The sequence below is a fragment of the Scyliorhinus canicula genome, chromosome 15, assembly GCF_902713615.1.
Source record: "Scyliorhinus canicula chromosome 15, sScyCan1.1, whole genome shotgun sequence".
Taxonomy (NCBI): Eukaryota; Metazoa; Chordata; class Chondrichthyes; order Carcharhiniformes; family Scyliorhinidae; genus Scyliorhinus; species Scyliorhinus canicula.
The window spans coordinates 139,253,546-139,268,048 of NC_052160.1; the positions used below are offsets into that span (position 1 = coordinate 139,253,546).

At 46.1% G+C, this 14,503-nt stretch overlaps 1 protein-coding gene across 4 annotated transcripts in view; it reads right to left on the bottom strand.

Annotated features, from left to right (window-relative positions):
* LOC119978982 (solute carrier family 26 member 9-like) overlaps positions 1-14,503 on the bottom strand; it is a 126,813-nt gene that overhangs the window by 3,608 nt on the left and 108,702 nt on the right. For 3 of the 4 annotated variants that reach the window (XM_038820948.1, XM_038820949.1, XM_038820947.1), the window contains 2 exons: positions 11,069-11,214; positions 4,171-4,248 (listed from right to left, as the gene is read on the bottom strand). In XM_038820948.1, the coding sequence (XP_038676876.1) occupies positions 4,171-4,248; positions 11,069-11,214 (224 nt within the window). Of the gene's footprint in view, positions 1-419; positions 607-4,170; positions 4,249-11,068; positions 11,215-14,503 lie in introns of those variants that run through there. The other variant, XM_038820950.1, reaches the window with a different exon arrangement.

Genomic DNA, 14,503 nt, shown 5'->3' on the forward strand with positions numbered 1-14,503 from the left:
GGGAAGGAAGGAGAGACTGCAGAATATAATGTTACAGTTATAGCAAGGTGTAGAGAAAAGATCATCTTAATATGAGGTAGGTCCTTTCAAAAGTCTGATGGCAGTAGGGAAGAAGCTGTTCTTGAGTCGGTTGGTACATGACCTCAGAATTTGGTATATTTTTCCTGACGGAAGAAGGTGGAAGAGAGTATGTCCGGGATGCATGGGGTCCTCAATTATGCTGGCTGCCTTTCCGAGGCAGCGGGAATTATAGACAGAGTCAATGGATGGGAGGCTGGTTTGCGTGATGGACTGGGCTACATTCACGACCGTTTGTAGTTTCCTGCGGTCTTGGGCAGAGCAGGCTCCATACCAAGCAGTGATACAACCAGAAAGAATGCTTTCTGTGGTGCATCTGTAGAAGTTGGTGAGGGTCGTAGCTGACATGCCAAATTTCCTCAGTCTTCTGAGAAAGTAGAGTCGTTGATTGGTGGGCTTTCTTAACTATAGTGTCGGCATGGGGGACCAGGACCGGCTGTTGGTGATCGCATCCTGATTTATGTTGTTCCCTCTTCTGTTACCAACTTTGGTGTTCTTTAGTGTGGCCCTTACACTTTATCTGACTTTCTGAACAATAATGAAAACTCTTTGTGTTTGCAGTACGACAATTTAATGTAACGAGTTTATTGAAGACACCCGATCCATAGCAGTCTTCTGCAAATTGAAGCTAAATAACAAGTGAGGATCATCCCCACGTTGGTGAACATGAAATGACTGGGCGTGGATCCTCATGTGGTTTAGAATTGCAGCAAGGCTGCCTTAAGGCAGATGGGGAAGAAAGAACTTTTATTTATATAGCAACTTTCATGATGTCCCAAAGGTCTTCAGAGCCAATGAATTACCTTTGAAACTTGGGCAGAATTTTATCCCAATGGGATGTTACCCTCCCGCTGAAGTCAATGGTATTTTGGACGGTTCACCTCATTTATGGCCCCACCTTCTCTGCCTTGGGCCATAAAATCCTGCCCACAGCCACTGTCGTTATATAGGCAAAGGCTGCTGTCAATTAGGCCCCAAAAGAATTAAATGGAATAAATGATCATTTAATCTATTTCTGGCGCTGTTGGTTAATTTAGGGAGGAATGTTGAGCAGGACACTGGATGAATAATGCACTCCTCTTAATAATACCATGGATCTACCTCAGCCAATAGGTGAAGGGTTGAAGACCCACTCCAGGTTGACATTTCAAACTTCTGATGGGATGCTGCGCTGTCGATCTTTCAGGAGAACATAGAACAGTACAGCACAGAACAGGCCCTTCGGCCCTCAATGTTGTGCCGAGCCATGATCACCCTACTCAAACCCACGTATCCACCCTATACCCGTAACCCAACAACCCCCCCTTAACCTTACTTTTATTAGGACACTACGGGCAATTTAGCATGCCAATCCACCTAACCCGCACATCTTTGGACTGTGGGAGGAAACCGGAGCACCCGGAGGAAACCCACGCACACAGGGGGAGGACGTGCAGACTCCACACAGACAGTGACCCAGCCGGGAATAGAACCTGGGACCCTGGAGCTGTGAAGCATTTATGCTAACCACCATGCTACCCTGCTTCCCTTTGAACAAAGGCTCTATCCCAGTAGATATGAAAGATCCCGTAGCAGTATTGCTGTGTGCAACTTTGCTGATGTATTTTCATAGGGAGCAAAAATGCTCACAATTTACAAGTAGTCCATTCATCGGATGTGAAGCATTTGGGGATGTGGAAAGTTTAAAATCAACTACGACAGAAAAATAATAGTAATGCTGAAGCAATTTTGCTTACTATCACCACTAGATGATTCCACAGTTTTGGAGTAACTATTAAATAATAGTGTTGTTTAGCTGTATTACTAATATTAAACAGATAAAGAGATCACACAGTATAGATCAGATATACAGTGGCCTTAATCATTGCATTATCAATAATACAGATAAGTAATGAAATTATTAATATCGTAGCTCATTTTGAAACAACTCTGCAAAAACAGCACTACGTGATGGTCGTGGGCAAGCTGCGCATCAACATTTTATGGTAATTTCCATTGTTGATCCTTGCAGAATCTAGCAAACACATTGATCTGCTCCAAATTGCGTTCTGGCTTCTTGTTTTCCCTCCTCTGATAATCAGGACTCTTAGATAGCCCAGATCCATCCTATCTGCCCCCGATATGGCGGCTAGATAATCTATGAGACGGGAGTGTGTCAGCAATTTGTTCAGCTGGTGTGGTGATGATGATGTTCCGTTTGCAAAGTAACCACAAATGGAAATCTTGGTCACCTTTAACCTCCCTTTTTCCTGTCATGAATGTGGGTGTCGCAAGGCCAGCATTATTCCCTAGTTGTCCTTGAGTGCCTTGCTGGGCCATTTTATATGACAATTAAGGGGCAACATTGGAGTCATAGAGGCCAGACCCTCTTAGAGGCCAGACCCTCATCAAGATGGCAGATTTCCCTCCTTAAAGGGCATTAGTGAACCAGATGGGTTCATAGAATCATAGGGCGAAATTCTCCCAAAACGGGAGAAATCGTAAAACTGCCGTAAAACCCGGGCGGGTTTTACGGCAGCGCGCCCCTTCCCGACGGGGGACCGATTCTGGTCCCCCGTCGGGGCTAGCAGCCCGACGTCGGAGGCTCCGACAAGTCGGGCTTAACGAAAATCGTTAAGCCCGCTTGCCGGAGTTAGCGCCGGCTGACGCGTCATATGACGTCAGCCGCGCATGCGCAGGTGGGAAGACTCCACCCGCGCATGCGCAGGCGACGTCATCGCGTTTTGCGCGAAACCCGCGCATGCGCGGGCCGGGTTGCCCCTCAGCCGCCCCGCGTATTGATACTGCGGGGCGGCGGAAGGACAAATAGTGCGCGGGCATCGGGCCCGCTGCCCGCGATCGGGCTGTAAAGGGCTGGGACTTCGGCCCTTCTAACAGCTGAGAATCGCTGCCGGCCGTAAAAAAACGGCGGCAGCGATTCTTGTCGGGATTTCGGCGGGGGGGGGGGGGGGGGGTGAGAATAGCGGGAGGGCGTCAAAAAAGTCGGGAAGGCCCTCCCGCTATTCTCCCACCCGTCGTGGGGGGGGGAGAATTTCGCCCATAGAATTTACAGTGCAGAAGGAGGCCTCCCATCCATTGAGTCTGCACCGGCCCCTGGAAAGAACACCCTATTTAAGCCCACACCTCCACCCTATCCCCATAACCCAGCAACCCCACCTAGCCATTTTGGACATTAAGGGCAATTTAGCATGGCCAATCCACCTAACCTGCACATCTTTGGACTGTGGGAGGAAACCAGAGCACCCGGAGGAAACCCACGCAGACACGGGGAGAACGTGCAGACTCCGCACAGACAGTGACCCAGCGGGGAATCGAACTTGGATTCTAATTAACTCTCTTCCAAAAGATTCAGCTGAACTCTCTTCAGAAGGATATACTGTGGGAGCTGACTCTCTCTCTCATGCAAGTTGGGAGCAAAGACTCTTACCTTTTTTTAACATTTAAAATTTTTTTAGAGCGCCCGATTCATTTTTTCCAATTGAGGGGCAATTTAGCGTGCCCAATCCACCTAGCCTGCACATCTTTGGGTTGTGGGGGTGAGACCCACGCAGACACGGGGAGATTGTGCAAACTCCACACGGACAGTGACACAGAACCGCGATCGAACCTGGGACCTCGGCACCATGAGACAACAGTGCTAACCACTGCGCCACCCTGCTGCCCTGACTCTTATCCTTTGACTTTCATCCTCATTATTTTCAGCCGTTCCTCCCCCCCCCTCCCCCCCCATACCCTTTGGGTTTGTCTGTCTGGGTGTGTGGGTAGAAGGTGGCACCATTAAGGGGGGGGGGGAGGTTAGTAGGTTAGCTTGACGTTATTCGATGGTAATTACTACATATTTCATCTTTATTCCAGTTATAAATGAACAATAATTTCAACTTACAAACCTGGCGATTGTAATCACTGGACAGCCAAGGACCAAATACTTTGGGTATTTCTATTAGAATCTTTGGTTAATTCACTTGTGTTGTGACTCCGGGTTGAGTGGGGCTGGAATTGACCGCGCGCTTGCCCACAGTGTCGTAACACTGAGGAAATAGCAATATTGACGGTGCTCGATTGTCTGGTGCGGTTTGCTTCAATCCTTCTTACCTGTTCCAAATCCTGATCATTATCATTTTCGTCACTTGACATGTCCTCGTTAACATAGACGGCTGCTGCGCCTGAAACCTACAGCATAACAGAAGGGATGAAGCTTTGAAGTGTCTGTTGGAACATTGTGACGAACCATTTAATCTAAATTATTGTTGAAAGTAGAAAAGACGGCTGACGGGAAGGGAGCTGAACTGTATTGCATAATAACTCAGACTTGACATGGTATTACAGCACCCTGGTGCTATGGAACCATCTTCAATCACCTCAGCAGAGAGCTGTCCCGTGGGGATGGTTTAGCACAGTGGGCTAAACAGCCGGCTTGTAATACAGAACAATGCCAGCAGCGCGAGTTCAATTCCCATACCGGCCTCCCCGAACAGACGCCGGAATGTGGCAACTAGGGGCTTTTCACAGTAACTTCATTGAAGCCTACTTGTGACAATAAGTGATTATTATTATGTCAGGGTCCTGGAAGCAATGGAGAAACTGCAGAACAGCTACAATCCATTGAAACTTTGTGACGACCTGCAATGTGTCTTCTGTTTTTTGACTATGCTGATAGCATTGTATAAATGTAAAATACTGTTGTTGATTTATGTTTTTGACTGTGAGAACAGCCGCAACCAGTCTGCCTCCCTGTGGAGCGCTACCAGTAGGACGGTGCTGCTCTGTACAACTCTCCAGCTCCAGTTTATTGGCTACATAACAAATGTTACACTTGTAAGAAAAATTCCTCAAATTTTCTTACACGGAGTTCTGACTTACATTTACCCTTCCCTTAGACAGTTATACATATATTTGTTAATGATTTGACTTTGACACCACAGAATGGCAAATATCACTTCAGTTACCTGATAAAAGGCTGGCAAGGTTCAGGGTTGTTGGCTATAAATTATCAGAAATATACAAGTGCACACAGTTTGCCACTTCAAACATCAAACATGAGGAACCACGTTCCAGAAACACAATGTGTTATGTCGGGAATGACATTTAACCCTTTATTTATCCTATGAAGTCACTGGGGTGTTATGGGCCAGGGTTTAGAGAACCCCAAAGTGTATCATGGAGTTCATCTGACCCACAACTTTGAATAGATTGTGGTATAGGGAGCTCACGGCCCACTCTACAGGTGTGGTACTACAGAAATGGAAAAGTATTTTTTAAAGCAAAACAATGTTTATTCTATGAACCCAAGTTAACCTTTTTAAAACAGTGAACATCTTAGCAACCATCAATTCAAATACAACCCCCAAAGAATACAACACTAAGTAATCCTTTAAGCTTTCCTTCTAACATCCATGGGACTTAAAACATCTTTTACCAGAAGCACATCAGGTTAAAGTCACTACTGTTATTAGTTTTAAATCACCAGGATCGATTTACAGTCTTTAGATTACAGAGAGAGATTCATACACCTTCTGGCTGTGACTGAAGCTATCCAGCTCTGAAAATGAAACTAAAACACACCCTGCAGCAAACAGGCTAAAATGAAAGTAAAGGGGCAGCACGGTGGCGCAGTGGGTTAGCATTGCTGCCTACAGCGCTGAGGTCCCAGGTTCGATCCCGGCTCTGGGTCACTGTCCGTGTGGAGTTTGCACGTTCTTCCCGTGTCTGCGTGGGTTTCACCCCCACAACTCAAAAGATGTGCAGGTTAGGTGGATTGGCCACGCTAAATTGTCCCTTAATTGGAAAAAATAATTGGGTACTCTGAATTTTAGAAAAAATAAATTAAAAATAAAATAAAATAAAATAAAATGAAAGTAAAAACGCTGACGGGCAGCCGAGCTCCACCCACTCTCTGACATCACTGCAGTGGTAAACACCCGTTTCTGACAGGTTCTCTCAGAACAGATATTTATATGCACACCCATTTACAAACGCCCATTTCTTAAAGGTACTCTCACATGACAGGGGGAGATTGAGCATCCTCCAACCTGGTCGAAAAGTGGTGGTGGGACATGACCTGTCACCCCTTTCTCCTTCCCCTCCTCACTGTTATTTTTTTATTTGTTCATGGGACTTGCCAGCATGTATAGCCCATCCCTAATTGCCCTTGAGGGGGCAGTTGAAAGTCAACAACATTGCTGTGGGTCTGCAGGCCAGACCAGGTAAGGATGGCAGATTTCCTTCCCGAATGGACATCAGTGAACGAGGTGGGGTTTTACGACAATCAGCAATGGTTTCATCATTGGGGCTGGTTTAGCTCACTCGGCTAAATCGCTGGCTTTTAAAGCAAACCAAGGCAGGCCAGCAGCACGGTTCGATTCCCGGACCAGCCTCCCCGAACAGGCGCCGGAATGTGGTGACTAGGGGCTTTTCACAGTAACTTCATTGAAGCCTACTCGTGACAATAAGCGATTTTCATTTTCATTTTCTTTCCATATTTTTATTGAATTCAAATTTCAACATCTGCAGTGGTGGGATTTGAACCTGGGTCCCCAGAGCATTACTCTGGGTCTCTGGTTTACTAGTCCAGTTACGATGCGACTACACCACCGCTCCCCTTTGGCTGATGCCAAGCTATCAAGGGTGGTTGGAGTGTTTGTTGGGCATTAACCCAATAAACCCCCCTTTAAAAATGCACATTTGTGTCCCATGACACACTGGGATCCATTGTTATGTTAAGTCGGTATTGGGCAGAACACGGGCAACTCACACGTTTGCAGCTGGTTCCCAGAGTAGGAATTTGCATTTATTTATATAACACACACTTCGCAGCCAATGAATTATTTTGGATGTGTCGTCAATGTCGCAATTGAATTGTGGAGACTAATCTTTGCACAACAGCTTCCGAAAATCAGTAACGTGACAATTATCAGCCTATTAGCACAGTGGGCTAAACAGCTGGCTTGTAAATGCAGAACAAGGCCAGCAGCGCGGGTTCAATTCCCGTACCGGCCTCCCCGAACAGGTGCCGGAATGTGGCAACTAGGGGCTTTTCACAGTAACTTCATTGAAGCCTACTCGTGACAATAAGTGATTATTATTATTCCAGTAATGTTAGTTGAGAGGTGAATTTGGGTGAGGGTAGTGTAATATCCCGCAGGGGACTTATGGGACGGAAATGATTGTCTTCCCCGTGGTTCTCACCGAGTACGAGCTCCCCAACTGAGGCGGGGGGGGGGGGGGGGGGGGGGATTTTATAAACGGGCGGCCAGTGGGGCCCAGTAAGAGACCTAGTATGGATCTCCCTTGAAGTGTATGTACCCAAATTGCAAATAAATCAAAGTTCTTCATTTTACTTGGTGTGGACCCCGTGTCCTTATTAACGCAAACTCCCCTGTTTTTCTTTGCAATAGTGCTTAGTGTTCTTTCACATGTGCAATACAATTCACTTGCAAAAAAAGCCGGTGGAACGGTAGCACAATGGTCAGCACTGTCGCCTCACAGCTCCAGGGTTCCAGATTCCGGCTTGGGTCACTGTCTGTGCGGAGTCTGCACGTTCTCCCCGTGTCTGCGTGGGTTTCCTCCGGGTGCTCCGGTTTCCTCCCACAGTCCAAAGACGTGCATTGGCCATGATAAATTACCCCTAGTGTCCAAAAAGGTCAGGTGGAGTTACTGGGTTATGGGGATAGGGTGGAGGTGTAGGCTTAAGCAGGGTGCTCTTTCCAAGGGCCAGTGCAGACTCGATGGGCCAAATGGCCTCCTTCTGCACTGTAAATTCTATGATCCTACGATCGACTTGAGAGGGCCTCAGTTTAACTTCTCATCTGAAAGTAGGCATGTCCAATATGGAGTCGCAGCCCAGATGACGTGGCCAAATCTCTGGAATAGGGCTTGAACCCATGACCTTCTGACTCAGAAGTGAGGGTGCCACTGAGCAAAGGTCAGTTATTAAGTTGTTTTTGTAGGCCTGAGAGCATCAGTAGTGCCTTTCTGGGTTCCATTAAAAGACCCCTAATGTAGGAAGTTCCCCCAACCCACAACGGTAGTGGGGAGGTGGCATCGACATGCCGGGTGCTAATACCTGTGAAGTGACTACAATTCATAAGTAATTTGGTGGCTAGTGAATGTCTGAAGCTGGGAGGGTCACTGTGGGCTGGATTTTCACAGGTGTACTGAGGTGTGAGGTTGGAACCTGAAGTTCATCTGGATGTTGGGTTGTTCACCCTACTTTGAAAATCCAGCCCTACATAATGCTCTTTCAAAGCAGTGCGACACTGGTGAATGGAGATTCAATACAGTTGCATTATTTTTTTGCACGAGATAAAAAAACTGGAATGTGTCATTCTGCCTTTTGCCAAGAGGTGGCGGCCACGTTCAGAAACTTGTGTTGGAACTGCTCTGTGATCCATGATTGGGTCACAAGATACAGGCATATTAAAGAGGTTATCTTGGCTGCTGTGAGCTACAATTCTGTCACGGCATCAATCAGCGAGTTCTTGAATGAAGACATCCTTCCTCCCCTCTTGCAGGAAGTTCAATTATTCCTTATTGATTCTTCTTTTTATAATGGAACTCTTCCCGACCTAAATTTGTTTGCCAGTGTAATAACCCTGCGTGGGACCCATCCAGCTTGGGATGATTGTTCCCTGCTGCTGATTGGCTTGTGAATTAACCAGCACTAGTCTAAGCAGTGAAGACCTTGAGGTGTGTAACTAGATCCTGTGTAAATACTGCTGAATAAACGTCTTTCTTATCAATTCATCTGACTCGCCAGCAAGTTGATTCTATGCTACCTTTATGAACCAGTGCTTTTTGGTACATTTAATACCATAGTTGCCTGCTTTCAAAACAGGAGGGGCTCAATGGCTCCAACATCCCACTGGACTTCAGTCTCGCGATCCTTCCCTTTATTTCTCTTATTTCTTGCTGAGCAAAACTGGACACAGTCCTCAATGGTGCGTGAGTCTGACCGGAACACTGTCCAGCTCCAATAGAACCCACCCTAACTGATTCTCTATTAACTTGCCAATATACTTGCTTTGGAGCTGCTCAAGTCCACCAACCCATTCAAGTCTCTCACCGTAAGCATTCAGTAAGTAGACTGCTCTTGGGGCATGTGGGCTACCTGCGTTTTCCTACAATGCTCAGTATCTTTTGCCCGTAGCTGGTGCTAAAATTGTTCTGCCCGCGTTTACATTTTACCCAACTCCCAACTTCTGGGACCCCACGCCTACCTTGATTAATTTGAACTCACTTTGCCCCCCGCCCCGCCCCACCCCACCTTAGTACGGGGTCATCTACAATCCTTTTACCACTGGCATTGAGTGCCTGAGTTCAGGTCACTGATGTAACTAAGACCTAGACTTGCAACCACACACCACTTGTAATTGTTTGTTCAGCCCTGTCGCATTGTGTGAACCACACAGCTGTGCACTATTTGCTCAGTGTCCTGAGGTGAGATTGTTTCAATGGCTTTGGGTAACTATGGACATTGCTGGAACAACAATAGCATTTATTCCTCTCTTGAGACTGGTGCAGCTTTGGTAATTTCAGACATTGCTCACTCGTTATTGGATTTTTAGGGCCTATTGAATATAATTGCTCATTTTAATTAAAACGTGAAAACATGAACAGTTTATTGATTAACTGTCTGTTTAATGAGTTTTAAAGTTTTATAGTTAATTTATTGTGCATTTTAGTTAACATTTTCTCCATCGGATTTCTGTTATTTTAACTTTCTCTCTTTGTCTTTCTCGTTCATTTATATTTTCCATCCTCCCCACTCTCATGTGCAACATTCAGCAAACCCCCAGTTAAGAGGGTGGACAGGTCATTGGCCCCAGAGTCCTGCCAGTGACTCATTGAGTAGGAACAAGAAACCGTGTCATCCCCTCGACCTTTTAGACCTGTTAACTAAGACGGGATATTTCCTTCCGTAGCCTTTTATAAGGAACTTGTTCATTTCGCCAATTTACAAGTTAGTGAAAAAAAAATATTGTTTACATTGGGCTCAATCCGACAGCCACACTGCGCGTGAAAAAGCAGCTCGCCATGGTGCAGTGTGGCAGATAAAAGCCGGGAGACCCTGCTCCCGGGATCAACCTGCTCTCTACGCCTCGCCAGAGCCAACGCGATCTCACGAGATGTTGCGATGTAAACCCCATCCATTGTGGCCATTAAAAATGGCATCCCGATCTCTTGCTACATTGGGGAGTTCCAGTGAGCGGAGCTCCCCTGTGTACAATACGGGGCTATGTACGGCCTTGACCGCGCGTTCACCGCTGAGGCCCCTTATACAACGCGAGTTGCATTGTATAGCCATGTGATTCTGGGCGATGTAAGCACCTGGAAACATACGGCTAAACACGCTCGCCAAGGGACTTTGTTCCCATTTAGTTGAATCGAGGCCCCTGTGTTACCTGGTGCTAAATCTGGCTCCTAAACAGTCCTAACAATGACGTCATAAAATAAATTTACTGAGGGGAACATTTGGATTTATTTTGTACAATAATAATACTCCTTATTGTCACAAGTAGGCTTACATTAACACGGCAATGAGGTTACTGTGAAAAGCCCCTCGTCGCCACCTTCCAGCGCCTGTTCGGGTACACAGAGGGAGAATTCAGAATGTCCAAATTACCTAATAGCACGTCTTCCGGAACTTGTGGGAGGAAACCAGAGCACCCGGAGGAAACCCACGTAGACACCGGGGAGAAAGTGCAGACTCTGTACAGACAGTGACCCAAGCCGGGAATCGAACTTGGGACCCTGGTGCTGTGAAACCATAGTGCGAACCACTGTGTTAGCACGCTGCCCACGGTAATAAGTGATCACACTGGGTGAATTTGAGATATTGGTCTAATATATTGAGGAACATAAACTGAAACCACTAATTACCTGACCTGCTGGATTGAATTGGTTTTGGTTTTGTTACAAGGAACCATCATAACCCGTCTATTTGAATTGAGCATTTTAAGTAAAAGGATTCTTGAAAAAAGAAGGTATTTACTTTTTCCTTGGCTACGTCTTGTTTGGTCTCACTCGCCTTGGCCAAAGTGTACAGGACAGCATCGTGCACTGAAATGAAGAGGCAACTGCGTTCTAGTCCACCCTCGTCGAACATTCCGCCCGTCTCAATGTCTTCATACACCTGATCTGTCGCACAAAAGTGAAAGAAATGCGATTAGAAATGGACATTGTGACTAATTTAAAGCAGCTAAATGTATCCCTCTGAAATGTTCTTGTGCCTTCAAAAGAAAAACAATTCCCTCCTTTCCACACTCGTGCAGTGGGGAGTGATACCGCTATCTTTTCAGTGGCAGGAACCACCGCACGATTAATGAGCAAGGTCGCTGGGCCAAGTAATGTCAAATGGCTGAGGTGATGAAAAGTATTTCTATCGGATCTGGGCCGTGGAAAGTCGGGATGACTGCCAATCTGGGATAACTGATTAAAAGAATTTGCAGAGCTATAGGGAAAGTGCATGAGTAGATTGGAATAATTGGATAGGTCGGCCAAAGTGTCCGGCACAGGCATGATGGGACGAATGGCCTCCCTCCCTGCTGTCTCATTTGATGTTGCTGGTTTGGTTTGGTTGTGGCACAGTGGAGCTGAACTAAAGGTCAGATGAATTTTGAATCCATGTTTAAATGGTGAGTTTTTCAATCCGGCCGCCTAAAACCTTGAAGGTGAGCCAAGTCTAACTCTCTCTACAGGGAAATAAATGGTGTTCAGATGAGTTGACTTGAACGCTGATAAATGACCCAAGATTAGTACTTTCTTTCATCAGACAGTAAGACTGGCCGAAGTTCACCAAGTTGTAAAATGATAAGCTGTAATGTTTCTCATCTACTCAGCTTCATTTGCTACTGTATTTTCATGGTCTATATGAGGAGAGTCCGGAGCCATGGAATCCACGTTGTGCTAATAGGAATAAAACAGGATAAATTGTGGTGTGAAGTCTAACAAAGAGTATAATATTCACAACTCTGTATCATCGGCCCCTGATTGCCATGTTTTGTTTTGGTGATTTATTTATTTATCTATTTTTTAAATTTCGAGTTCCCACTTCTTTTTTTTTTCCAATTAAGGGGCAATTTAGCGTGGCCAATCCACCTACCCTACACATCTTTGGGTTGTGGGGGTGGGAACACAGATCCTCAGCGGCGTGAGGCAGCAGTGCTAACCCACTGCGCCACCCTGCCGCCCTTGATTGGAGATAAATTGAAAGGTTGCTTCTTAAATGACTAATTTCACTGCTCAGGCAGTACGTTGAGAAGAACGCGTTTCACAATCCATAAGGACAGAATAAAAGATCTTTGAAAGGCATTGAAAGATTGAACAGGCTGTAACCTCTCTGTCTAAAGAAGACTATGATCTGATGATTGTTTGGTGGTTTAGATGCAGCAAATACGTTTCAACTTGCAGAGAAGATGAACAGGACGACCTAACCGAATTGGAACAGTGTCTCCTGCCGAGCGCGTTTAGCCGGGTGGGCCCCTGTGCTCGGAGCACGGAGAGACACCACGCTATCTAACGGGACTCTGGTTAAATTCGGGGCCACAGCGGGAAATTCCCCAATGAGGCCGCACTTTGTCCCATTCCCTGCACTATGAAGCTCTGCTCGCCGGAACTCCTCAGTGCAGGAGGAGATCGGGATGTCATTTATCTCTCAACCCCCCAAGCTGACCCCTGAACCTCCCCTCCAAAGCCCCAACTCACCTATAAGGGGGTCCTCAAGCCCTCCCCACACCCCTCATGTGTAGGACACCCCTATGGCTGATCCTGAAAAAAATACCAGCCTGGTACCCTGGCAGTGCCACCTGGGCACCTTGGAAGTGCCAGGCTGGCACCCAGGTGGCAATGCCAGGGTACCACCCTGCCCAGAGGACAAGCGTCTGGAGTGGGGGGGGGGTCTCCGATCCCCTGGGAGACCCCCACAAGTGTCGTCCTCTCTGGTCCTCGTTTGTGGAGACCAGCACTGAATGGTGTTTGCCCGCTGTCTCCGAGACGAAGGAGTTAGATCTCAACGCCTCGGGTAGATCAGGGGAGAGTATATTAGGGTGAGACTAGCTGTCTCACTCTAAATGCAGAATTGCAAAATAGTGATCCCGCCCACAATGGGTGGGATTCAGATTGCGTCGTCTTGCGAGATCGCTTTAGATCGCGCGAGACGTGGTGAGCTGGGTAAATCCCGGAAGAGGGATCTCCCGGTATCTACCAATGCACACCACGCTGCCTTTCAGACGCAACGCGGCCAAGAGCTAAGGGGCCGTAAAAAGTGAGTCTGGAGAATTGATACTGGAAAAGAAGAAGATGGCAGGCAAATTGAACAGGTATTCTGCGACTGTCTTCACTATAGAAGACATAAATATCATCCCAGAAGCAGTTTTTAACCAGGAAATGGATGGGGAGGGAGGGAGTCAGGAGAACCACAGGCACCAGAGAGGTGGTACTGAGCAAATTGCTGGAGCTGGGGACTGGGAAGAGTCTGGGTCCTGATGGAATTTACCCGAAGGCCTAGAAAGAAGTGGCGAGTGAGATAGTTGGTGCATTAGGTATTGTAATTTGTTGTAGCAATTGTAATTTTCCGAATCTCCCTGGATTCCGGGAAGGTCCTATCAGATTGGAAGATGGTAAATGATTCCAAAAGGGAGGGAGACATAAATCAAGGAACTCCGGGCCAGTTGGTTTAACATCTGTGGTCGGGAAAATGTTAGAAGCTACTATTTTTATTATTTAAACAATTATTTTTTTCCAATGTAGGACCTATTTAACATGGCCAATTCACCTACCCAGCGCATCTTTATGGGTTGTGAGGGTGAGACCCAAGCAGACATGGGGAAAATGTACAAACTCCACATGGAAGAAGCTATTATTAAAAAAGTTGTAGCAGGGAACTTGGAGAAGCCAAAGGTAATCAGGCAGAGTCAACATGGTTTTGTGAAAGGGAAATCTTGTTTAAATTGAGTGTCATTCTGATGTGAGTTTTTTCTCACTTGATTATATTAACTTGGTTACCTACAGTCAGCAATAGCTTGAACCACTGAAACTCCCAAACTTCCCTTAAGCAGAACTCCAGAACAAGCATTTGATGCTCCTGAAACTATCAAATGATTGTTCATGAGCAAAACTTTACAGATGGTGAATACCCATGACAATAGCTTGTAGAGTCGGATTACAGATAGAATGACACAGCATTTCCAGTTTACCAAGGCACATGTACTTACTATATTATGTATAAATCCACAGTAATTATTCCACAATCAATACTTATTGATAGTATAGAATATAAACAAGTCAATAAAACACACCCACGTTTATGTTGTGGTCAAAGGTGTTTAATCAAAGTGCAGGAGCAATTTATTACTGAAGAGCCTTGTGATAAAGAGAAGCTATTGCTATTAGATTAGGTATAAAATCGAAACTTGCTAACATGTCATCA